The sequence below is a fragment of the Oreochromis niloticus genome, linkage group LG8 (assembly GCF_001858045.2).
Source record: "Oreochromis niloticus isolate F11D_XX linkage group LG8, O_niloticus_UMD_NMBU, whole genome shotgun sequence".
In the NCBI taxonomy this organism is placed as follows: domain Eukaryota; kingdom Metazoa; phylum Chordata; class Actinopteri; order Cichliformes; family Cichlidae; genus Oreochromis; species Oreochromis niloticus.
The window spans coordinates 12,669,441-12,696,271 of NC_031973.2; the positions used below are offsets into that span (position 1 = coordinate 12,669,441).

Here is a 26,831-nt window from a genome sequence, read left to right on the forward strand (position 1 = left end):
ATATAAATGTCTTGCGTTCTATTTTAGGTAAACTTGAATATTATTCATTGATTTATATTTGTGTTAAAAGTGCTTCTCTTGCTTACTGATCTTCTGTGCCACCCAGTGGATGAATTTTATTTACACAGGACAGTTCAGATTACTCTGAAAATACTTACTGAAGAGCTACATATTTCATGTTTCCTGCAGAGAAAAGTTGGAAGATGAGCTGGAAAAGGAAGCAAGATATCGTCAGCTGATGGCCCACAGCTCACATGATTCAGCCATAGACACGGACTCAATGGAGTGGGAGACAGAAGTTGTAGAATTTGAGAAGCACAGAGTAAGAACCATTTAGAGTTTTCTTTTTTTGTTTTTTAAGAAATGTGATTTGCCTTTAGAGAATTGTACTTAATGAATGAACTAATTCAGAATCAAAAAGTCATATTCCTCATGATTTTTCATTTTTGCAGGACATGGATTTGAAAGCACTTGGATTTGATATTGCTGAAGGGGTAAATGATCCCTATTTACCAGGGGACTGTGGTGTATTTGTAACTAAGGTGGATAAAGGAAGTATTGCTGAGGGAAGATTAAGGTAAATGTCACTTTCCACCTCAGTGTATATAAATGTTTTGATTTCCCTGTATCATTTGACACCTGAGTTTTGTTTCTGATAATAAGATTTATTTGGAGAATAGAAACACATTTTCATATTTTCACTTGTAAAATTTAGTATGCAGCACTCAGAAAATCAGATTTTTGATACATGTCACTTTACACAACACTACCAACACATCATAGTTGGCTTCTCTTTGATTATTATATTCTCTTTTATTTCTGTTCAGGGTAAATGACTGGTTGCTTAAAATAAATGATGTGGACCTGACCAATAAAGACAGGAAGCAGGTGATCAAAGCTGTGTTGAGTGGTGAGGGCGTGATTAACATGGTGGTTCGCAGAAGAAAGTCACTAGGAGGACGGATCATCACTCCAATCCAGATAAACCTAGCTGGACACAAAGGTCAGCTTCAATTTCCAAATAAGTAATAAACTTCACCATTGTAATGTCTGCCTTCCAAGCTAGTAATGACATTAAAGAGCAAAGTGTTCGCGTTAAATTATCTGTATATGTGATGGTAATTAGGGTGTGTTTTTCTAATTGTTTTTCCTCCCAGACAGTGGAATAGGTTTGGAAAGTGGAGTGTTTGTTGCCACTTTGGCTGCTGGCAGCCCAGCTGCTAAAGACTGCAATCTCACTATTGGTGACAGACTGTTAGCTGTGAGTATGATGACTGAAAAGTTTATAATTTGTTTGATAAAAGCCTATTTGTTATCAAGAGATGGCTGTAGGGCATCAATTGTGGTCTCTAGTGCCCTCTGCTGACCACATTCAAGTTGTGTTTTAAGACAAGCACAACTGCAGCATGTTCCAACTACTTGTCTTCACAGTACAGTGTTGAAACAGTACAGGAAATTTGTGTATATGTATACATTTCATAACTTGAATGAACATGAAATAATGCAGCCAGTTACACTGTTATAGAGAGAGGATATAATGGAGACTGTGTGCTTCCAGTGAGGCTGACCTCTGAGATTAAGTAAATTTTGACATTAATAAAAATTCACTGGAGGTACCAAAATATCAGCTACAATACACGACACGACTCTGTGATCAGTGACACGACACTGCTGCACACTATTAACATGGTTTTGTAATTCTCATATGTCAGATAATATAAAATCTGTCAGTTAAACTAGGACTAAATGTTAGTGAAAGTAAGCTAATTCAGCATGATCTCACTTTGTTATTAAAAACAGCTTGCATTATTTACAGAAATCTGATATTTTAAAAATTAAAGTGCCTCCATAATCCTAATCAAGCAATTTGAGGGACTTGATTACTTTTAAGGGCAGGTGGCCACCATTTTGGTACCCTGAGTACACGTCAGCCATCATGTATTTTAATGGGTAACGTTGTGTAATATGAAATGAGGATGCACGCACCTCAGATAATCTAAATTCTCACCATTACTAGCACATTTGCAAGTGCCATTTCAAGATGCAGTATGATGATGATGATGATGTCTAGGTAAGTAAGCTCTTATTTATGGGACTTTTTTTTTTTTTCTTGCATCCAGATCAATGGAATTGCGCTCGATAACAAGTCGCTCTCTGAATGTGAGTCTCTGCTGAGAAACTGCCGAAATTCTCTCAGCCTCTCCCTCATGAAGGTAAAACCCTCCATAACCCAAACACATACAGATTCCCCTGTTTTACTTCTCACAACTGTAACATCACACACTGCTGTTTCTTCTAATAGACTCCCAATAGTCAGGCTTTGTGCTAGTTGTACAATGCTTACTTCATGCAAATGCTCATTGGGTTAATAGACAATGCAAAGTCTCCTTAAAACCTTAATTGCGACTAGTATCTTTAATTTTTAAATGCTATCTCAAGTTCTTGGTTAAAAATGTCAGTGATCGTCCATTTCATCGGAAACTATGTATTGCATTTAAAATATAATGTATATTTATCAACATTTCTTCCTGCACAGTTCTTTCCACAGAGCTGTTCTGGCCAGAGTTTATATGAAACTTTGAGAGACTCTGAAAAGATCCCGCGACTCCAGTCCTGTGAGGTCCACACGAGAAACTGCAGAAACTCTAAGCACAATTGTTCCACACAAACTGACATTTGTAGCTGTGACTTTGGCAGCAGAGGGGAGGAAGCATGTAAGGATACAGGTGACTCCCTGAATAGCAGCAGTGGCAGCACTCACTCCCACCACAAACCCTTTTCCAATGGGTCCCCGCATTCCCGTTCCTTTTCCGCCTCACATAGTCCTTCGGAACCCCACCCAGAATTCTGCTACCGGAGGCAGGACCTCCAGCATCGGCCTTTTACCTTCACCCCTGTTCTGTCCGACTGCAGCTCACCGCAGGCTGCTGTGGACCGAGTGCAGAACTCGCCAGTCAAGCCCAGTGGAGGCACATGGCCTAAAGTCATAGTGGGAACTGTTTCAGAGTACACCCAACTGTCCATCTATAAGAAGCCCAAACAGAGGAAGTCCATTTTTGACATGAATGCTTTCAGGAGACCTGATGCAGCCCAAAAACTGGACTACATGTCCCTGTCTCACTCACCGCAGAGCTCAGTGTCTGAATCTGCTCAGACACCCCCCACACCACCAGCAAGGAGTGACTCGTTTAGGTTCAAGCATCGGCAGCAGAACAGCTCCGCGTCGGACTCCACCATTACCACCGGCACACCACCAGCATCCCCTGCCCAAGCTACGAATGCTAAGGACAAGGGAGAGGTGGGAAACCAATGCTATTTCAATGATGGCCCTCCAGGAGAAGCCAAGGGCAGCTCCAAGAAACCTGCTGAGGAGGAAGAAGAAGAGGAGAATCGGTACAGGACAGAAGTGCAGGGAAAAAAGAGATACCGGCCAAAATCAGCACCAGCACTACGTCGAAATGTGACTCCATTGCACATTCCTGTTCCCATTCAGGTAACTGAGTATTTAAAGAACATGTTAAGGAATTTACTATTTGACATTTTATAGATGCTATGGTTTGTTATTTTGTGTCCTTATTTCCTCAAAAATTAAAAGGCTTACAAGCTGTATGTTTGCTCCTTGCAGGTACAGAGTTTCTCTAACGATGAACACTCCCCAGAGCCAGTGGACTTGTTACGTTTCTCTCCTTTACGAACCAATCGGTACAGCATACAATATGCACCCAAAAGCTACAGTAGCATTACATCACGTAAGTCATGGGAACAACTTAATTTGTTCACTTTATTCCATTTTTTTTCACATTTCCAAACACTGCATAGATCATTAATAAGCTTAAAAATAGAAAGTTGATTTCAATTTGTTGGGTTTTTTTTCTATTGAACTAATAAAGGCTTGATATTTATAGGAAGTGTCACATAACTACTACTTTTGAGTTGATGTCTAATCCCACTATTTCTCCTCCAGACCCTGCACAACGAAGTTTTGCCCCTTGCCCTGCTGTAACGGCTGTCATGAGGAACCCTGTCTACACAGCCTGGAGCCATGAGGTCCAGGCCAACAACCCTCCTCCAGCTCCCAGCTCGAGCAGTCATCCTCATAAACACACAAGGTGTTCTGTCAGTCTTTTCAACATTCATGAGTCCAACTCTTTCTTCACTTGCCTTTTTACTGTTGTGAATCCTAAAAATAAATCTTCTTGTCATTTTGCCATGTGAATATATGAATTAATGAGTATACTTATTTTGCATATAGTGTCAAGTAAAGTTTTCTGTTTCAATGACGCCTCATTCACTGCAGACATTTAATAGGAAGAAGGTAGCTGAGTCGACTAAACCACTACAATTTGTCGGTGAAACAGAACTCTCAATTCCAGGTCTTTGAAATGCTTTAATAGAGTTCACCCATGATTAATTGAATTATTCGACAGGTATCTTCAGTGCTGTTTTTGTCTGTTAGACAGATAATGCAGCAACTAGTCAAATACAACTTGGTGGAAATGTGGAGCAGGGACAAAGAAAGCCACCAGATTTTGGGGCAGAACCAGGTCACATCATTAAGAAATTCTGAGCTAGGTCATCGGCCTTTTTGGAGAAATGTATTCTCCAAATGCTCTTTAAGTTTACTTTTTTCCTTCTTACGACATCTTGAAATATCTATATCTGTTAGAAGACTGATATATTTTATCTCGACTGTTAGACTGTTGTCTCTTTTGAAGCACAGAGAGAGAGATTAATAAATAATTATTCTGTATTCTTGTTTTGCTGTGATTGTATTCCGCATACTTATGGTTTTTGGTGCATTAGTTAGAAATAAAAGGCAATTTCAGACATTTTTTATATATGGATTTAACAGTTAATTTTGATGCTTACTGCAAAGTAGACATTAGTTCTAGTAGAACTGTTTGTTCATTTTAACCACAGATTTGCTAAATCCTGAATGGTGTATTTATAGCAGCAAAACAACTGTTTGTATCCTGCCCCAGATCTCATGGACAGATGGCATGTAGCAAATTATATCTTGCCCTGGGTTGAATAATTGACTGCCGGGGGACTTACGCAGGCCTTTTCTATTTCCTTTTCCCCCCCTCCACTCTTAGCCCCCAGCATCAAGGTCGCCTCAGTCTGGACCTCAGCCACAAGCGCACTGGAAACTTGACTGAGCGGAGCTGCAGCCAACCACCACACAGTACTAACTCCTTGCCCTGCAGCAACAGAATGAGTATGTATGGTGCCCTAGTTTTAGAGCAATCACGACATGTTCAACATGTGAATAATGTTGTTTAAAAATGTTTTAATTCAGTCCGCACTTATTTAGCCCACTATTTATCACTGCTAGCAAAACGCCTAACTGGAGTCGAGTTGCATTGTTGGCAAACACGGACTTCTGTGACACAAAATTATTTAACTTTAATTTTACTCTTAAACTCATTATATTTATGAAATGTCAGTTTTAAATGCAACTCTCCTGTAATGAGTGTTTAGAAAGTCTTGTAGCAGTTTAATTGGCCATAAGATGAAATGCATTACAAACTCTCCTCTCCAGCTCAGGAGATGATGGTGATTAACTGGCTACATCAAACATTTGCTCTGTGGTAAATATTTAGATTAGCAGTGTCGGGGAAAGGGGCTTATCACAGTTGCTCATATATTTCCTGGGGAATTCCCATATCAACATGGTTGGATACCCTCAGTTGTGTGAGAAAATGTTTCTTGTTTTAGGGTTTTGTTTTTTTTTTCAGTATGGGTCAAGTGACCCTTTTAATAAATTTCCTGTTTTTTCTTAGGCACCTCTGGTACTCTGCAATTTAGAGCAGAACGCATTAAGATCCCTCCAATCCGTTATTCTCGCGCCACTGGATCTGACAAAGGTACTGTTAAGTCTGGGAGCAACATTTACTGGTACCAAATGTTACTGCTGTAAATGGCAAGAATGAATACTTCAATTTTTTTATATCCTCTGTCACTCCAGGCTCACTTACACATTCAGAGGGTAGCAGCCCAACACCTCCCAACATGTCCCCTGTCAACCTGGACACGTCGTCTTTCACCAGCAGCCAATCGCAGAGCTCCATTTCCACCCAACCTAGGATCTCAGTCAGCCCTGCTTCGATTGGTGACAGGCGAAAGGATGGGTAGGCCAACCGAATCCTCGTCATTGTCCGAATCTTTATCCCGCCATGATTCAGCACCACAAGACATGTTTTCCACCAGTTGTCTGTACTTTTTGTCTGGTTCATTGTGATTAAATGCTTGCAAAGCAGTAAACAAAGCCATAAGCCTCCATCTAACACTGTCACACCAATTCACAATCTATCATTTTATTATCTTCTCTTTCTTCTCTGCTGCTGAGCCTTGTAACTTGAAATCTTTCTGTCTTTGCCTGTTTTTATTTTTTCCCTCTTATTCTGCTTCTCAGATTTGTCCCTTACTGCTCTTCCTCTGTTAGACCTCCACTTGGAATTAAGCCCAAGTTCTTCTCTTTAAGAAGCTTGAGGTTCGTCTTGTGCTGGTAGCACATACAGTATAAGCACTGTCTGCGGGACTGTTGGAGCACAGATCTTATCATTCTGCCTACACTCTGCATATATAAACGTTACAGTCTAGACTCACTTTGCAGCAGCGGTGCTAGATTCTTTTGAATGTTTAATAATGGGAGTAATGAAATGGATGTGTATCCCTTTAGGTCGTCATCTTCTCTGCTCATTATTTATTCAGAATGCTGTTAAATTTTGTATGATTGCATGACATGAAGTGGGATTTGAAAATGCACACTTGGCACATCAGCCACAACATTAAAACCTTGTGCTTGGTACAGTGTGCTACAAAAACAGCTCGGACCATTAGGGGCACAAACATAAGACCTCTGGGCGTGTCTGGTATTGTCAGACATTAGCTACAGGCTCAAGCGTCGCTTACATGCTTGATCAGATTGGGATTTTGAGAAGTTGGAGGCCCTGACATTGTCCTGCTGGAGGCTGTCGGTGCCTTCATATGGTGCTGTTGTTTACGTGGGTGGTATCAGCCACATATCAGGATCATGATTACTGTTATTTACTTTACCTGCAAGTGGTTTTTAATGTTGTGGCTGGTTCGTGCATATTATTGTTTGAACAATACACATTTGTGTGAAAAGTGTCACATGATACGGTGATTATTTGCATACATGACATGGATGATAGCATACAGACACATATTGTGTAGTAAAACATTAGACTGAAGGGAAGAGCTTATTCTATATTTTTTTTTTTTTTTTTTTTTTTTTTTTTTTTTTCTTCAAAGTTGCATGCTTGCATCCTTTCTATAAGATGTCAAAATACATAAATGTTCTTTTTTTTTCCCCTGAAGGCCATACCTGGGGGAGCCACGAAATGTGACGGTACAGAAGGGAGCAGAACCACTTGGTATCTCCATTGTGAGTGGAGAGAATGGCGGAGTGTTTGTGTCCAAAGTGACAGCAGGTAGCATTGCTCATCAAGCTCGATTAGAGTACGGAGACCAACTTCTCGAGGTACATTAGCTACTTTACTGCTTATCCATGATTTATAATTTTTTTTCTGCCTCTAATGAATCCCTTCTGTTTCCAGTTTAATGGAATCAACCTTCGCAATGCCAATGAGCAGCAGGCACGGCTGGTGATCGGGCAGCAATGTGACACGGTCACCATTTTGGCTCAGTATAATCCACACATGTTTCAGCTGGGGAATCACTCTCGTTCAGGGTAAGAGGGAGACGAGAGCTTAGCAGTGCCTTTTTCTGTATAAAGCACAGTATGTGCAAAGCAAACACATGAGTACACAATCGTAAAGACTTCATACTGTAGCACAGGAATTAGAAATGGGTTATGTAATTATGATTAAGTAACAAATATTAACACTAAAAAGGAGATGGCAAAAATGTGCTATAACAGTAAACAAACCCTAAATCGTCTATTCTCTCAAAACCAGTTATTTGGACTTTAGAGTAAAATATAAAAGTAAAAAGATTCTGACTTTGTTTCTCGTCTTTTTAGTTCTCGGATGGAATCCATCAGCAACCAGCCGTCACCCCATGACAGTGGAGCCACCACACCGGACAATCACTCCACTGTAGAGTTACTGAGTGAGCAGGATGAAGGCACGATTACTCCTGCATCCAAACAAACGACTCCTGCCACTAGTCCGCACATCTCCTGCAGGTAGTAACTTTATATCTGCTTTTATGTTCGCTGGGTTGATATGGTGTTTTAATACAGCCCTTAAAAATAGACTTTGAATCTGCTGGTCAAACTTTTTAAAATGTATTTTTCTTTCAGGCTTCCTGGTTCAAATCCACGCAGGGTTCCAGAGTATCGGTTGGTGAGGCTGAAGAGGATCCATGTGGAGCTGGGAGTTCAGATCTGTGGAGGGAACCTTTATGGCATCTTTGTGGAGAGTTTAGATGATGACAGCCCTGCTAGGGGTCCTGATGGTTTACTGGCTGGAGATTTGATACTGGAGGTATCTTTCATATTTATCAATAACTATGACGCACCAAAGTTGTCATGTGTTCAATAAAAAGAGTAAGTTGCAGTAGCTGTAGTGAACACAATGCTAGACATAATTCTGTGATTTGAGTACCTGTATTATAATGCTCTGAGGCTAGAAGAAAGCACATTAAAGCAGGTTTAGACATAGAATCTGACTGCTTTCTGTCTTATAGTTGTCTTTATAGTTTTAATTTATTTGTTTTTTTTTAAACAGTACAATGGTGTCAGCATGAAGAACAAAACTAAAGAAGATGCTTACTTGGAATTGTTGAAACCAGCTGAAACGATCACCTTCAAGGTCCAGAACTATGCAGACAACCTTGATGCAGTAAGGGAGTGTCCCGGAGATGGATTTTTCATAAGGTACCCTGAATATTTATCAGGTCACTGAAATGAAACTGCTGAGATGATATGAATGTTGTGCCTTTTAATTTTATGTTAAACAAAATCCAAAATGGAACCTAACCACCGGGAAATGGGCAGTAAAGGTTGGGAACACTGAGCTAACAAAACAGACATACACCAGTTTTGGTGATTTGTGTTTCAGGTCAATAACTCGTCGAAGCTTGTAGAGTATATCTTGTAAGACTTGTATTTCCATTATAGTCTGCAAAGTTTTGTTTATCATGCCATTGACATTTTCCCCAACTACTTAATTCATATTTGACAGAGCACTTTATGAGAGAGTGGCAGAAATGGAGCAGGAGCTAAGCTTTAAGAAAGATGACATCCTTTATGTTGAAGACACACTACCAAATGGTAATTTTGGCTTCTGGATGGCCTGGCAGCTTGATGAGAGTGCACAGAAACTGGAGAAAGGACAGATTCCAAGTAAATACATGTAAGTACAATGTGAGATTTTGTGGTTTTCTGACTTTCTCATTTAGAAAATCTGATGAGAAATTCTGCATTTGTCAAACTTTAATGTTAAAGAACATTAGTTTGATAGCATGTTGATATGGATTCAAATATTATCTCCATAAGGATGGACCAGGAGTTCTACAGAAGGCACAGCATGGCTGATATGAAGGATGAAAACGGCACTAGCAAGACGCTGTCTGCTGCTGCTCGGAGGTCATTCTTTCGCCGGAGGCTAAAGCACAAACGGAGTGGATCCAAGGATGGAAAGGACATGACGGCTTTGGACGCCATTAGCACAGATTCTTTACCCATCACAGAGGGTGAGAAACCCTCTTCTAAACACAACTTTATTTAAAAATGCACAAAACAAGACACATAATTGCATAAGAAAGGTCGATTCTGGAATAAGCACATATTTGGATTTACATGAGCTTTTACTTCACCAGCGTTGCATTATACTGTCATCACATTGTTAAACTTACAAAGGACGGTTTGAAATCGAAAAGTTCACAGTGAATACAGCAGAATCTGATTATTGTATTTCACACATTCCTTCTCAAGAGTTGGACCTAAAATTACCCACAAATCTGTTCAACCACAGGCAGATTTGTCAGAGGTTTGGATGTGTAGCACACTGCAGAGGCTTGCTCACTTTCTAAATCTGCAATCCAAGATTTATTTGCAGGATATAGTCTTGACTTCAGTCAATTTATCAGACTTCACACAGCTGCATCTGGAGGTGCAACAAACATAATTGCATTTTATCACACACACCATAGTTTTAGCAAATAAATTTTAGACTTTGGTGTTTAAAATCAGTTCCCTTGAAGTGTTTAAAGAAAAGTTCATACATTAATTTTTTATTTTTAATTTTTAAATGAAAGCCTTTTCCCAATTAAGCCTAATCTCTAAGACTTAATAATAATCTCAAATTTGAAAAGTTCAGATTTTGTTCTTTAGGCTTGATACTAGATAGAAACTGCTAATTTGAATGTCCCTATTAACCTTACATGATGATTTGTTGCCAGATTTGTGAGGCAGGTCTCAGGCATGAAGATGTTTTTATATAGCTGGATTTTTCTTGAAAGAAACTGAAGCTTTCACATGGCACAGAAACCACGGGTAAAATGAGCAGCTGTGTGTCTCTCTGCTGTTGTGCCTTTGGAATAAATTGCTTTCGTTTATTCCCCGCACAGACGGCGTGAGCCTCATGTACCAGCGGGTTCAGAAGGTCGAGTGCTCTTCGCCTCGTCCAGTGCTGATCTTGGGTCCATTAGTGGAGGCCTGTAAGGACATGTTGGAGAAGGAGGCTCCTACCAAGTTCTGTCGCTGTTTGCCTGGTGAGCTTCTGATTTGTGTGAATTGATACATGAAGGATGTGTGTGTCCATCAGACTTGTGTTATTGCACTGAGAGCTACCTAACATGAAACTCAAAGATCAGAGAACTTGACGTGTGTATTAAAATAAAAAATGTTGCTTTTTTTTCTTTACTTTTAGAAATTATGAAGGCATCTCAGCAGGCAATAGAGCGTGGAGTAAAGGATTGTGTGTTCATTGATTACAAACGGAGGAGTGGCCATTTTGACGTGACAACAGTTGCCTCAATAAAAGAAATCACAGAAAAGGTAAATTTAAACTCGCCTTAATCTACATTATTTATTGATTTGCTTGTCCAGAAATGACACATTTATGACCCTGCACCAATAGCAGTTGTGTCTTGAAGTTTTACAGCTGCCAGGTTTATACACTGTAAGAAAAGTTGTAAAGACAGCAATTTTTAGAGGAATTTCAGCTGCATTCCAAATAATGCAATACAGCCAAACTTCCAAACTGATTAAAATAACTTGATTGGCTACATATTTCCAAAGAACCTTAATTTTTATATTGACATTTTTGTTGTTGTTGATATCCCATAAACTGGTGGAAGTCTTTAAACACACAATAAGAGTTGAATACATCCAACAACTTTGTGTTCAGTGTTTGTCAGAGCGTGAAAATAAATACTTTATATTTTCTGCAGTGTTCTTTCTTGAAACATCTCCCATTTCTCATGTTGTCCTGTCATTTTTTTTTATTTTTTTTTTTTCCTCTCATAGGACTGTCACTGCTTACTTGACATTGCCCCCTCACGCCATTGAACGTCTTCACATGGTTCACATCTACCCAATCATCATATTCATCCGCTACAAAAATGCCAAGCAGATAAAGTGAGTAATTTCATGCCTGCTTTGACTTTTCATTTCTACCTGTCAGACATGTTGAGCATGCTTTGTGTTGTGGTGCCGGTTTTGTTTACCCAGTTATTTGTCAAGCTCCAAACCTTGAACAACATACAGAGAGACTTCATCCAAAGCTTTTGCCTCTGGAGGCTGTTTCTGAGAAGAAAGGGAAAATGTGGGCCATAGCATTTTCAAATAAAGCTACATTCATGACAAAACTCATCTGTATACTCTGTACTAAAGTAATATCTGTTTCTATTTTGCAAATAACTACTTGGGCATTAAATCAATATGTAATCTAAAAATGTCAGGTCATAAAGAATTATTTAAAGATTACTTAATGTTCTCCCATTTTAAAGCCATTCTCGCTTGAAGGACTGATAATTCTTGATTATGCTTAATTTTATCTGGCTTGAGACAGTTGCTCAGGAAATTGGCATCCGCAGAAGTCTTGCTGGTTTTATAATCACATTCGCCCTCCATCTATAACAAAAACGAATTGATCAACCAAAATTCGATCAGCATCATTAGTTGCGAAGGCACGACGTGCTCTCTTCCACCACCTGTTTTCATCGACTGATGGCTCACAGATCCTCTGCTTTTTCATTTGTAATCCGTGGGAAGATTAAATCTGCTGGACCTTCGGCATGGTGCTTCATGCACATGCGCACACAAATGCATTCAAATCAGGGCAAACTCGGGTCGGGCAGGAACAGGCTTTTTCCACCACGCACGTACACACACGCGTCCATAAATCTATGAAACGGTGCAGCAGGCAAACATGGTTCAGACTGATTCCTTCTAAGCCTTCGCTGTCATCAGCTGAGTGCCAGCTGTCCTGGGAGGGGCTCACGAGGCCTGTGGCTCCGCTTCGTGGTGTGGGTGGCTAAAAACACACGATGCCCCTGCCGGCCTCAACTTCCATGTACACAAAAACACACCTCCCACTGCCTGCTGCAGCAACTGACAGGAGCCCAAGGTTTTCCATGGGTTTCTATCCTCTGAGAAGCATCAGCAGACCAAAATGCTGACTGCATAATGAGTGAAAGGAGAGAGACGGTGGTATTCTAGGTTAAGTCAGAGGTAAAAGATGAAGACCGGTAAACACATGAATTCTCAAGGCTGTGTGCGGTCATGGGTACTGAGTGGGATGGATGGGTTTAAAGTAGAGAGATTTCACTGAAGCTAAGCTGTTAGACTTGTTGGCAGAAATGAGACGTTTTGCTGTAAAAACTAGTAGAAATCTCCTTTAAACTGCATCTATAGTTACTTTAGTCAACTTCTGAGTATTTTTATTTCAATAAAATGTTAATAATGGTAGTTGATCCTTTTTTACTTTGCTGATTTACCCCAAAAGACTTTCTTGTCTATTACTGCCAGGAGAATTTCCAGGAAAATGTTTTTCATTTCATTTAATGTTGGCAGTAGCAGCCCAGAAACATGAATAATTTATATGCAGTTGATTTGGGATAAATGTATTCACATTTTTGTATGAAAGAAATTAACTTAAAATGTTGTATTTAGCAATGTTCAAGATGTATTAAAATATCCTCACACTATTATTACTGTTATAAACATGTCTGCAGATTTTTAGTAATACAAAATATGGAAATCGTGACTGTTTTGTTGACATCAAGAATCTGACACTTTGAGTGTTTGTGAAATGAGGTTTTGTAGCAGGCTGACAGGTCTGATGTTTCCTCAGAGAGCAGAAGGACCCTTTGTACCTGCGGGATAAACTGTCTCAGAAACATTCCAAGGAGCAGTTTGAGGCGGCGCAGAAAATAGAGCAGGACTACAGCCGCTTCTTCACAGGTTGGTGGGATAGGCTTATTTTCACTCGATGTTAGTTTGTATACAGGCATTCTAATTCCAATTATTGTAAGCCTAAAGGCACCTACAGTACACAGAAATGTGTAACTGCAAACTGAATCCCAGTTTACAAAGAAAGGCGTATTTTTGTAGCCATCTTTTCACCTCGGGCTTAAAAATCAGTTCCTCAGTAATCAGACACAAACTGTTTAATGGCATTTATTGCCGTATATCTAAAATTTTTGGTGATAGTGCCAGAGATTTTTTTTTTTTTTTTTTTAATTTATTTATTTCATGTTATTTAGAGTTTAGACTTCAAGAGAGGAGGTATTGGGAGCACTGTAGGTGTGTTCTTTAAGAAATCAGAGTTAAAGTTCTGGTATCTGGAGCAGCAGACAGTCTGACACCCAACTGTCTGGCTGATTAATGACTAGAAAAGGAGGCGACTTATACACAAGGGCTTTTGCAATGAACACATACCACAACTGATCCCTTCTATTAGGGAGAGTTGGCCGGCCAACTTCTGCACACATGCCACGATCATGATTATATTCATCAGCACTTTCATTAAAAGTATCTGTTGATAGACAGCTTAAACCAGTTTGTCTTCACAGTTGTAAACTGTAAGTCTTTTATTTCCACAGTCCTGTTGGTTGGTGTCAACATTAGTCTCATTACATGCTTGATATAATTGAAAATCGGTAGGGCTTCGATTATGCAAAAATAAGAAAAAATCACATTGGCCTGGGAGCTGAGTGACTGAATGGGGAAAAAAAATCAAACAACTTTCAATGGGACGTATTAACCACTAAAATACCACCCTCCTTCCTCCCCAAACTGTATTGCAGGAATTGTCCAGGGAGGCAGCGTCTCCTACATTTGCACTCAGATCATGACCATCGTGGAGCAGGAACAGAGTAAAGTACTGTGGATTCCAGATGGAGCACCGTAAAAGTATCTCCTCTTGTTCATGTCGCCCAGAAACATTCCAGGATGTAGCAAAGATGTTCCAATCCAGCAGTTCACAGCAGACACGATGGTTAACATCCAATACTTCTCACTTACAGCAATATCAGCACACATGATCATTTGCAATATTCCTACTACAGTAATAATGTAGTACAGATAGACTTGTTTACACTAGTCTTCAATACTTGAATTGTGTATTCCCTCATATTCAGTAGCACTCCTTTAATCCCTTGAATTGTCAGACCACAGGGACTCTGCATCAACTCCAAACTGAAGATGGACCACTGTTCCCTCCTTTATATTTATGTCTTCTTGCCGTTTTAATTTATCTAATCAAGTCAAAGATGTTGGTTATGATCCTTTGTTATACAACTGTAGTTCTCTAGTGAATAATGTTCTTATTTATAGAGGAGAAATTGCTTCCTTCACATTATGTCAGTCTTTATTTTGTTCATTTCACTCCTCTCATATAATATTGTGCCAAGCTAAATATATTTAATACACCACACTTATTAACACTGCAATTTTCCTTATAAATCACACAGCAGGTTTGCTAGTTTCTGCCAATATTCTTTGTCAAGTGGATTTTTTTATTTTTTATTTTATTTAAGAAGGGATTTTTTTCATCTGTTGGCTGAACAGTGTATGCGTTCCTCCTTGAATTTTCAGTAAATCACTTGAGAGCATTTCATCTGGAAGTCAGATAAAACACTTTACGTCAGGCTTTCTCCAAATGAAGGTTACTATTTCTATAAAATATTAAACATTCAGTTAATGGAGTGCGAGTTGTCTGTGTTTTCTTTGCACATCTGAATACTAACATCAGCTGGACTCAAGTTGGACCTCAATCAGTGCACAGTTTGTCCTCGAGGGGGAGTAATTTACCACTAGACGAGAAAAAAGCAAGATGTCCTGTTTAGTACTTTTCTTTACCATGTTTTTATAACTGTCTATAGAAATACTCTTATTCCAATATTTGGAAACGTTATACAGTTGGATTTTTCTAAGCCTTTATTGCATGCAGGCGTGGAAACGATGAAAGTGTAAGGTGTGTTCTCTGCTGCAACGTGTTTTTAAACTCCCATTTCCATCAGTACTGGAGAAAACGTCTCATTTAAAGGATCCAGACAGCACAGCCTTAGATTGATGTTAAAGCTCCATATAAAGATATAAGGACGCCGATAAGAGAATTTCATTTTCGTCAGTTTGCCCCACCTTATTATGGAAATAGTTTGAAATTTGATTATAGTTTAGGAACACAGGTCTAATGTACAAAACTAAAATGTCCGCACAAAATTAAGGGTTTAAAAGCACGGTGCCTCTAACCATAAAGTTACAGCCATCAAAAATTGATGAAGCGGTCACTATAAATAACCAGACATCAAGATAAGCATCGACGTCTGCTATTGATGGCTCCTCCCCCGCTACCTGTAAATCTGCGATGCCATCTTCCAACAAATGGATGTGACAGAGGGAGTCGGAGAACGAGAATTACGTACAAGAATAAAACGGTCATTTTTTTCCAACCCAAACGATATATCCGTAAAGGAAACGACAAACTGCGGCCTTTGACGCGAGGACGGCATTCAACAGTGCGCGGTGCTGAGCTCAAGTAGCGGACCTGCTGAAGGCTACGCTGTAAAAAAAAAACAAGGTGGAGGAGTGAGTGAATCGACTGGCGACGACAGCACGCCTCTTCGGTGTAGTCATAACGCCGCTGCAGTTTCATCCATCGGATCTGTGAGGAAAACCGTGAGTTTTGAGGAGTTTGCACAAGAAATGTGATTTTTACGCACACGTCTAACGGATGACGCGCAATCCCGGCCACGAATGCGCATCGTGAGGCGCACGACTGAGATCTTAATTTCAAAAGAAGTTTTGTTTTTTTGTTTTTTTAATTGCGAGTGTGGCTCTTGTGGACTTTAACTTTTACATCTTTGCTTAGAGTGAAGCCAGATGAGATGGAAGAGGAGCGGAAGGTGGTTGGCTGAACATGCCTGATCCGTTGTGGCATCAGGGGGCGCTGGCTGGAGCTCCCCAAAGGCCCTGAATCCCAGTTGAGTTGATTGTTTGTTTTTAGGGGCTGGCAGGTGACCAGAAGTCGGTAATGCCGAAAAACAGGGAGAGATTCAACCCGGACCCATCCATCCACATATCCAAGATGAATGTGATCATCCCGTTCTCACCAGATGTGCCCTGTGACAACAACGGCCAGCGGATGTGGTGGGCTTTCCTCGCCTCCTCCATGGTCACTTTCTTTGGGGGTCTCTTCATAATCCTGCTGTGGAGAACTCTCAAATACCTGTGGACCGTATGCTGCCACTGTAACGCCAAAAAGAAGGTACGCCAGGTCATTTCATAACGCAGCACTCCTCCATGAAACCATCATAGAGGGGTTTTTGTGTAGCAGCCAGTTTGATTTGGGCTTGTAATTAAATCTCTAGTAGGTCCAATCACAGTGCATGACTCTGAATAATGAACTCTGCTATTCTTGGCTTAATGTCACATACAATGCGAGCCTGTTATAATACAACCTCTTTGATCTTGGACTGTAGGCTGTTAACGAGGAAAGTTGGTCTTTGGGTAGGTTTGCAGTTGGAGCCACAGCTGACACTTGTTGGTGCACCGCATTCAATTTATTCTTGGTTGATTTGAAGATGATCCAGTGCACAAGTAGCCCACAAGTATTGTAAAAAGCTTATCTATATATATATATGAACTTCACATGTTGAGGAGCTTATTCCCACACAATTAGAAAACAATTTGTGGGAATATTATGAAGATAGTTTGACATTTGTACAACGTACAACCAGTGCTTGTGGTCATACATTGAAGGTTAGTAGAAGTTAAATTGTGCTGCTAAAAATAGGGGGGGGGCAAAACTAAAACCTGGTGTTTCGAGATATCATGTCCCACTTAATGTGGGTAATCCACCGGCCTCAAGCGCAGGACATTTAGGATTGGAGCTACATTCTGTTGAAGAATTTCTCACTGTTTGTTCTGTAAATTATCCAGAGTAGCAGAGGCAAAATGTGCTGCTGAATCTTATTATTTTTACTATTATTTTTTGGAACGCTTCAAACAAAAATCCATCCAGCTGGATTTTATTGAGGACAAGGGATTTTTAACCTTCTGTAAACAGCAACTTAGCGTAGTTTCCCCCCTTTTGAGTTCTTGTCAACACAATCTGAATTCAGCATCAGTTTCTTTCTGAAACTGTCCAGCTGAACATGCCGCACAGTTTGTTTAGCGTATTTCATAAAGTCTGGAATACTCTCACCTGTTGAGGACACGTGGAGCTATCAGGGGTTGCTACATGGGTCAGATATGTTCATGCGTGTCTTTTTTGTAATCTCCAGAGACAATCCGCATGACATTTAATTCAACTGCTACTAGATTTTCGGCCTCACAGTAATGACATCATCTGCGCGAGGCCGTCTGCAGTCGTGTGTTAGAAAAATAAAAAATCTTTCTGTTGTGTTTTTCAATAAAGTCTCATTTTAGAGTTTCCGCCATTTCGCATGTGCTTAAGGACAAAGATGGACTAGCTGATAAAAGTGCAAGAGATGGAGCAGTTTGTCTTAATGCATGTGCATTCATTTCTCAGACAGGCAGTCAGGGTGGAAGAGAATTGCTAAAGGCTGCATGCAGGGTGGTGCTGACCTTTTGAAGGGAGACGTCTGTATCATTTCCATGGTTGGGTTGAAGCTGCTTACAATTAAGGCTGCACATAACAATTAGAGTCATGGGTTATTTAATATGTCGATGTATCTTCTTTCTTTAAAATACAGAAAATACATGTTCCCAGCACCCAAATATTAACTACCAACAATTCAGATATATTAGTTGTCATAATACAAAGCAACAACTTGCAAATGTTTCAGGTCTTTGCTTGATAAATGAATAAACCTGAAAGACCGACACATTTTTCCGACCAATATTTAAAAGGATCCGTTTGTTTGGTTTGGTTTTTGGCTAAGATTTATTTATAGATGTAGAAAATTGAAATGCTTTCCTGAAAACGGATCATGCTGAGGTTTTTCGTTTCAGGGTCCACAGCTGAACACTGTTTATGTGCGCATATAAGAGAGCAGTCAGGTTTTTTTGTGTGTGTTTTTGTGGAGCTGCCGAGCTCCACCAACCTGTTGTGCTACTCTGTGGGAGTCAGCCAGAGACGGGTCATCCTTTCACTTCCAATCTCTCCCTCTCTGCCTTTTGCTCTCCTGGCATTCATTTCATAACTCCTGCCCTGTTTTCTTCTCACCCTCTCTTCCTCATCCAAGAAGCAACCTTCCTCCAAAGTGTCAGAAATGCAGTGTCAGGCGCATACCGTATGTGCCATATGAATCAGTACTTTTGTTGCTAAGCAACTGGCAAGCAAAGGATTTCATTAGAAGAGTAAATCTCTCTCTGTTATGCAGTGGCTGTGAGATGTGGCAGGTTGTGTTGGAGGAACACCTCCCCACCCCCTCCAGTCTGTGCATGTCATTAGCAGCCCAAACATGGAGCGTTAAGTGCATTGTTCATAGATGGGAGTTGATAATCTGTTTCCTTCTATTCTGATTTTTTTTTTTAAACTTTGTTTTCCTCCTCTGCGGGGCTTTCACTGCCCAGCTCTGCTCTGATCTGACAGCTCTTATGTCTCTGAGCCTCCATCTCTGTGGCTCTGTTCTCCCAGACTGATGGAAATCGATGAAACACGTCATTTGCGAGGTTCTGATGAATGGCTGCTATTATCCGTCTAGGAAAGAGGAAGAAATTGTTTTCATTGTAAATGGCACTGTACTCACAATGGGAGGATGACAAGTTGTGGCAGCTCCTCCGTCATGGTGCAGACTTTGTGTGAAACTTGCGCACACTTCTTTATTAGCTTGCGTTGAGTTTTGAGAGACCACATCTCCACTTATCCACGAACTGACTAGTGTTCAGCGATAATGTTTCATTGGACAATAAGATTTCCTGATGCCCCAAAGTGCCCAGAAGTTTATTACAGCAGTATTTCTGCTGGTTTTGATCCAGATGCAAAAAACCAGCAGTGGATGGATTGTGATGAAATTTTCTGGAGACGTTCATGTTCCCCTTTGTTATGGATTTTTCCATTAGGTGAGGTCTGAAATGTCGTGATCAGTGGAGCCTTTTTGGAACACGATGACGTAACATCTCTGCTCACTCTTCTTCAGTCTTGTATCTATAGGGGCCATAAGGCCATACAGCATTTTTTTTTCTTGTTTTTTAATCATTTGACTCTTATTTGGAGCAAAGATTAAACACAGAAGGGAGCATAGAAACTCTCTCGAATGATGTATTTCAAAAGTAGGTTACCCTAAATCTCTCTGGCTTATAGGTCTGTTCATTTTTGCTCTGATGATGCAGTAAGGTGTTACTTCTGTAGTGTTTCCTGGATACATTTAAACCTGGTATCACAAGAACCATATTACCTCTCACAGACACACCTTTATAACATAAATGGTGAGCGAGCAGTCTCGATATTGATTTAAAGGAGTGCTGTGACAACTTAAAGGTATTATACATCAGTAGAAAGTAGACAGGAAAGCAGGGAATGACATATACCAAATGGTCAGGTCGCCTGCTCAGCTAAGAGATCTGTAGTGGTGTCAAAGTATGACATCTTTGCTAGAGATGTTACATTTGTATTGTTATGAATCATTTTTGTTGCATCATACTTTTAGAACAGGTCCAATCACATTGGTGTTAATAACTATAGTTTTAATTTGGCTAATTGGGCGGTGGTCCCCTTTGTATGTGGGTTTTGTTTCTGTGTGGGTTTTCTCTGGGTGCTCTGGCACATTAGGTTAAAATTTGCCATAGAGAGTTTGTCTCTCTATGTTACCCCTGTGATAGACTGGTGACCTGTCCAAGATTGCCTTTGGACTTGTGACAAGTAGAATATTCAAAATTATTCCACGTGTCTCTTATTCATTGAGCTCAAATGTTGCAGTTTTGCTGTAACAGTTTTGCAGCTGTTGGTGACAATATTTGTGGAGTTTGTTGAGGTGGAAATGTCAAACAGCAGCCTTGGGCTTAAGGGGTTCAGTGTGATTTTAATACTTAATGCTTGCAGGCTACAGAAGGACACTGAACATCAGTATGCTGGTGCTAACACTGCATTAAATCTGAAGTACCTACAGCTGGGTTTTATCTGTTATTAAAATTTGATTACATTTAAATGCATGTTATCTTGTTAGCAGTAGTCCTTTTCAATCTTTAACATACCTAATTTGTGATGTTTTATTGGCTAAAAAGAATTTAAAGGATTGTTGTTTTTCTTACCGCCTCTCTTACGCAGGCAGTTCGACATGACACCTTAGATGTGTCAGGCAGGGCAGGGTGTGGTTGCGGGGGTGTTGAGTGGAGGACTCAGGTAAAGAGTCGGGCTCATGGTGCGTTCAAGTGCTGTCTGAAACATTGTAATTATCAGCTGAGGGCTCGTGATCGAACAGTAGCAATTACAAGTCAGTAAGTCGGAACAGCTGAGTGGCAATTTTCTGTTGTCGTCTTCACACACAAAGACCTGAAGACTTGCATATGCACACACAAAAAGCTAGATAGTCAGCCAGGCAATACAACACAGCATCAATATCAATATCAGAGTTCATAAATTACTTTGAAAATAATCCGTTTTTGCTCTCTGTCGCTGAATCATAACTTTGTTTTCTGCAGCAGGATTTGGCTAGTGTCCATTTCATTTTTTCCTTGGCTAAGAACTCTTGAGCACATCTCGTACATCCCAGTAATAAGAAGTATCACCTAATGGCAGCATAATGTAACAACTAGTCCCTAAAACCTTTGACAATGTCCTCTGCAATTAAGCCTGTCGGTCTTGTTTTTAACTAAAGGAAATGTATTCCTTCAAATGTCTGTTTAATTGGCCGTGTAATTAGTTGGTTAAGTATAAGCTTGCTCACATTGCATAATATAAGCAGCAAGGTGGAGCTTGGCTGTCACTGCACCATCTGGGATCCAACAGGTCTCAGATGAACACAGTTGTTAAACATCTCAACTGTCCCGTAGCCTGCTGCCTTTTTTCTGTTCACAAAGACAGTAGAAGGTGTTTGGTTTCCAGACGTGTTATTTTTGCATATCAAATGGAAAGCTAGCATTCTGATCAAAAGTATTATCTTAATCATTTGAACTGAATGTCCTTCCTACATTTCAGTGCCTTTTTATCCATTTTAAATACTGCAGTTTCTGTTAAATAACAAATGCATTCAGTGTCCTGTTTTAGCCTGTAATTCCTGGACAAATTTGCTCACACTTTGTCTATAAAATCACGTAGAAAATAAATACAAATTGAGTCCAAAAAACTATACACTGTGTAAAAATGTAAATAAAAACAGAATGCAATGATTTGAAATTCTCAAACTCTGTTATAACCTTGCTCAAAAACCATAACGTAGAGTTGAGACTGACACCAGAGTTTTTAGAAAGATTTGTTTTATTTTAAATTAGTAGATTATCTCAGTGAAAAAAGTCCAGCGAGCATGAAGGCAAGAAGTGTTGTCTCCAACGCTAACCTCAAGCATGCCTTGTCAGTTGTAGACAATTGACTCTTTAGACTCGTGCACTGCTCTGTAGGTTGGGTAGAGGTTGCAAAAGGCTGTAACACCCCCCAGTTTCCTCCAGCAGCCTTAAAATACTAAAAAATGTCAGTCAGTCGTCTTCCTGACCGGAAAAATCAATGCCGAAAGGACATGTGTGGCTGGCAACAGGAACAAGTATGTGTCTGACCAGTGCCCATCAAATGCTTTCAAATAAGTAGACTTCGCAAAACATACATGAATGCCCCTACAAGAGGATCATACAAGTTGTCATATTGAACACACACACACACACACACACATCAAATCAAACACACAATCAAATTCAAATTGAGCTTATATTTTTTCTAATATGGTCCATTTTCTCAGTTTAAACATTTGATATGGTTTCTATGTTTTATTATGAGTGCAATTTGGGTTTATGGGATTTGTAACTTAGTAGTTTTTATCTGGATTTAACACAGCATCCCAACATTTCCAGAACTCATTTTCTAATTGTATTCATTGTTAGGAAGAACATTGGTCTACAGATAATCTTTCATTACCCCGCATATTTCAGGAAGACTTTCTCTCTTGGTTCATTATTAACGTGATTTAAATGAATGTATGTTTAAATAATTTAGTCATTTTTTGGAGAAATCGTGTCCCCAGCCACATGTTCTATTCTAGTTTAATACTCTCACTTTGAGAAATGATCATGGTGCATCCTGAGAACAGGCCAGCCGTTTTGATTAATGACGTTCAGTGTCAGGAAGACTAGATTTAGGTGAGATAGTGAAACCTAAATTTGGAGGCTCTGACTACTGATCAAAGTGACAAAGAGGAGCTGTGTTCTCTGAGCTGCTGTAATGACTGCATGTGCTTTTCTGCTGCTATTAAAAATGGATCTAAGCTATTTTCGTTACATTAAAGTGAAGTCTAGTGAACGATTGTTTAACCCTCTGGTGTTTGGATAGCCATAACGCTAAAAATATTGCACTTAGAATAGTAAACGTGACATGAACTGTACATGTTAAGGCCTGCTGTATCTGTTTATTTCAAGCAGGAAGGATTTAAATGTCAAAAACACCGCGCTTTAGTTTCTCATTGAAGGTATCTTCCTGCGTGTGACCTTAAGATAAAGTCACTCATCTGACCCTTTTAAAGAATAATTGGACAGTCATGAATGGCAAATCCGTAATCTTTGAACTCTGCTTTTAGTGTCATGGCCGACGTGTTTTCAGCTTACATTTTTAGATTTGGTCATTAAACTGGTGGGGAATAGCAGCGTGATGCCAATTAAACCTACTTAACGGCTATCACTTTCCCCCACTGAAGCCTGCGCCACTTTATTCATTAAAGCAGAAAAGTGCGGTGTCAGAGAAATGCATTAGATGAAATGTTTCATCAATCTGTCTGCCTTGTGAAAAAGAAATAAACATTCGCATAACTGTGCCATTATTCCAAACAGTTCTGGAAAGAAAACAAAAGTGATGCACCGGCCATCACTAATACTCACTTTGAGTACAGACACTTTGTTCCCCCTCAAAAAATTTATATTGTATATAATGTGCTGTATATGAAAAGCATGATTTCAGTGATGTCAAGCTTTTCTTCTTTTGGCTGCTCCTTTAAGGGCTCCATCTTACTCTACCTGTTGCATCCTCCCACACTAAACCTCTGCATGTCATCCTTCACTACATCCATGAGTCTCTGTACTCTTCCTCTTTTCCTCCTGCCTGGCGTCTTCACATTCACCATCCTTTGTCCAATATATCCAGTATCCCCTCCTCTGCACATGTCCAAACGTCTCAGCCTTGCCTCTCTAACTTTGTCTCCAAACCGCATAACCTGAGCTGTCCCCCTGATGTACTCGTTTCTCTGATATACTCATTTCTAATCCTGTGACAAGCGAGGAGGCAGGGTTAATCTTCTAAACCAAGATTCATGATACTTGAGTAGAGGTGAGTATGAAACGAGACAGGAATTCAAGACAAAAATTAAATTTGTCCTGGTGGATAAGAGAGATTTTCTTTTTCTCCTTTTTCTATTTCTTTGCTTTTTTGTATATATGCTTTTTTTAAATAAAAAAAGTTAGAAATTAGTATTTCTTTAAAGTCTGAAAATTGCAAAATTAAGCCCTCTTGCAATGATTGGCCAAGAAATTCAGTACTCCCAAAATGTAAACGGACAAAATTTTTCATCATCTGTGAAACTTTACACTTCCAGTTTATAAAGCAAGCTGCATTAGCCTCGTGGTTAAATCAAGAGAAGGTCACTGAGCTGCATAGGGACATTTCTTTCCTCAGACTTGTTGGCTCAGTTGCAAAGCCATTTTTACAGGCTGAGCATTATTTTCCATAACAATGTGCCGTTTTTATGCAAAGAATTTTTCCTTTCATATACAGTTTATGGGAACGCTCTGTGTAGATGTTATAGTTGTTATAGACAAATGACATGTTTAGACTTGGCCAATAAACGAGGTTCACGCTCTTAATGTTTAGTCAGACTGCCGTTAGCTTTGATGATAGCTTGCATTTGCTGTGTCACATTTGTGCGGATGCTGTTTTACAATATTAATAAGCTACTTGTACTATCAGTTGTTGTGGCTTGGAGGTAAAGTATCTGAAGACAAGTAAACTGCCTGATCTTTACTTACTAGTGAAACAATGTGGCAGACTAAAATAATAGTTCCTTTAAATAACTACCATTTCTGTAAATAATGATTCTTATTTAGCACCACATTAAACTTTAGACTCTGATGTGATACATTGTGTTTCATACATCCTGGAGACTGATAGCTATTGTGACCCTTGGTAACCATTGGTGCTTACAGCTTGCGTCCAATCAAAGTCAGCCTTTAACTCTGACCCAACCAATATAATCTATACCTATGCCAGATTTTTCATTTAAACTAATAAATCAGAGGTTGCAGTCAGGGATACTTGGACGTTTTAGTGTTTCCTAGCCAAACAATTTAGACGACACCACATTTTTTCAGTTTACTGCCATGAACTTAGAGGTCCGTAGCTTTGTTACTTAACACTTTACTGTAACACTAATTGAAGAGGCTGCTGACTGACAAGTGAAACGGCTTTTTCTTTCCCCTTTCAGTCCCTTACCCAAGTCTTATCCACTCACCGTGATCTCCTTAAGGCGATTCAGAAGTGAGATTCGACTTAAATTCCCCTAAAGGCTCTGTTTCAAGACCAATCTGATAAGATTTTTTTTTAAAATAAATGATGTAACCTTGGAAAGTGTTGGAAGCTTGGCTTACAATGTAAGACCCTGCTGCAGAAGCGCCTCTGTAAGAAACTGTCCACAGATAAAGCAGAATGAGACTCGGTATCTGTATGAAAACAGCTGATACCTGTTGGCTGACATTTCTAAACTGGAGTTTCACAGAATTGGTTGCTGGCTGCATTAGCTGCTAAGTGAAGTGGACATGTTGTTGCGGCGTTATCAGGTTAGCTGCAGGGCTCTGGACAGGCTGCAGGAAGTCTAACATGGGCTGACGGTGGTTTAATGGCTGTGTACATGATTGAATTTCTTTGTTGAGCAAAGTATTTAGTTACGATAAGAACGATTGAAATGTGTTGTCTGTAGATCGACAGAAATTATGTAAACTGTACACATTAACACAAGTAATACACTGCAGACGTTTGCAGTATCAGTATTTGACTTTTGGCTATTTTTTATGACTTAACTTTCTTGAGATTTATTTCTAAGGGCACTTGTGCTACTTATTTCTCCCTTTTCCTCAGTATCTCACAGTTACGTGGGCCTAATGACACCTCCTATACCAGGAACTATCACATAGGCTGTTTTCACTTCTTTAGTAGGTGTTCATAACAGAAAACAGTGATTTACTAATGAATTGCCATTTAAAAAAAAAAAAAAAACGTATATTAAATGTTCATAGTGACTGTTTTTACAAAAATAAATGCTTTGTTACTTTGATGACAGCCACATACTTCAATGTGAAGGACAGGGCCGGTTGCATCATCTCCTGCAAGAATTGCCTGCATACAGCCTCCAATTTATTCCAAAACCTGTTAAAGGATAAGTCAGGGTAACTCACTCTTTTACATTTTCAATCAATCCAAACAAAAAGACAAACAATAAAGCTTAAATGATTCTTGATTAATATCCTACCCTCTGTGACACTCTGACTCACGGTGACTGAATTCTAATGATGTAAATCTTTAACGAGCATAATAAAGCGCAAGTTTTTAAAAAGGCCTCAGTAATTGCAGCTGGGGGTTTTTTCCCCAGGCAACATTACTCAAATTGAATTTACAGAATGGCTGTTTGGGACTATTTCCAATCGTTGATTAATATACATCCGTGCTCCACTGAGTATTTATGGCAGCAGTGCAGTGGTGATCATAATGGGGGTGGGGTGGCGGGGTGTGCACCTACTTGTCGTGCGCCTCGTTTTCTGTGTTAGTGGACCACCAGTGAAGCTTGATGTCAGGAAGGTACACGGCATACTTGTTAATGGAATGAGCTCATTGTTAGTTTTGGTCTTTACTCGGGATTTGTGGCCAATTTAAAAAATGTCAGTGGATTTTATCCCCTGAAGAGACATGCTTCATCAGTACGCTGAGCAGGGACATTGTGGTTTATTTTTAGTCAATTGCTTGAGTCATAAGGTGTGATTAAAAACTCGTATAAAAAAGGCCCTTAATGATGTAGTCATTTGTTAATTTGAGAAGTGTGTAGCTCTAAGCTGATGTGCATAGGGTATTAATGATTGGCTTTAACCATTTATTTACTTATATTTCATCCACATACATCAAACTTAGAGACTCTGCTGTTCATAACAATATATTTTTTCTTCTCTTTTCTCTTTTTAAGATTATTATGTGAATCTTAAATAATAGCAGACAGTGTCCACTTAATTCGTTTTTTAACTGTAATGTAAA

At 39.6% G+C, this 26,831-nt stretch overlaps 2 protein-coding genes across 16 annotated transcripts in view; both read left to right on the forward strand.

The window, feature by feature from the left end:
* The window catches only part of LOC100702973 (disks large homolog 5), a 30,932-nt gene extending 15,788 nt beyond the window's left edge, over positions 1-15,144 (forward strand). Inside the window, 25 exon segments of the mRNA XM_013269493.3 lie at positions 190-322; positions 453-577; positions 828-1,003; positions 1,158-1,261; positions 2,121-2,213; positions 2,537-3,493; positions 3,626-3,749; positions 3,965-4,109; positions 5,097-5,218; positions 5,784-5,867; positions 5,969-6,131; positions 6,416-6,493; positions 7,345-7,507; positions 7,584-7,717; positions 8,009-8,173; positions 8,291-8,474; positions 8,718-8,866; positions 9,174-9,344; positions 9,488-9,684; positions 10,561-10,704; positions 10,863-10,990; positions 11,462-11,488; positions 11,490-11,572; positions 13,290-13,399; positions 14,245-15,144. Coding sequence (XP_013124947.1) covers positions 190-322; positions 453-577; positions 828-1,003; positions 1,158-1,261; positions 2,121-2,213; positions 2,537-3,493; positions 3,626-3,749; positions 3,965-4,109; positions 5,097-5,218; positions 5,784-5,867; positions 5,969-6,131; positions 6,416-6,493; positions 7,345-7,507; positions 7,584-7,717; positions 8,009-8,173; positions 8,291-8,474; positions 8,718-8,866; positions 9,174-9,344; positions 9,488-9,684; positions 10,561-10,704; positions 10,863-10,990; positions 11,462-11,488; positions 11,490-11,572; positions 13,290-13,399; positions 14,245-14,348 — 4,063 coding nt within the window. The 3' untranslated portion in view covers positions 14,349-15,144.
* Positions 15,145-15,761: 617 nt separating this feature from the next.
* The window catches only part of LOC100703246 (calcium-activated potassium channel subunit alpha-1), a 92,859-nt gene continuing 81,789 nt past the window's right edge, over positions 15,762-26,831 (forward strand). For 6 of the 15 annotated variants that reach the window (XM_025909977.1, XM_025909981.1, XM_025909983.1 and 3 more), the window contains exons 1-2: positions 15,766-16,344; positions 16,446-16,706. In XM_025909977.1, coding sequence (XP_025765762.1) covers positions 16,327-16,344; positions 16,446-16,706 — 279 coding nt within the window. In that variant the 5' untranslated portion in view covers positions 15,766-16,326. Of the gene's footprint in view, positions 16,345-16,445; positions 16,707-26,831 lie in introns of all 15 variants that reach the window. The other 9 variants (XM_025909976.1, XM_025909979.1, XM_025909980.1 and 6 more) reach the window with 6 other exon arrangements.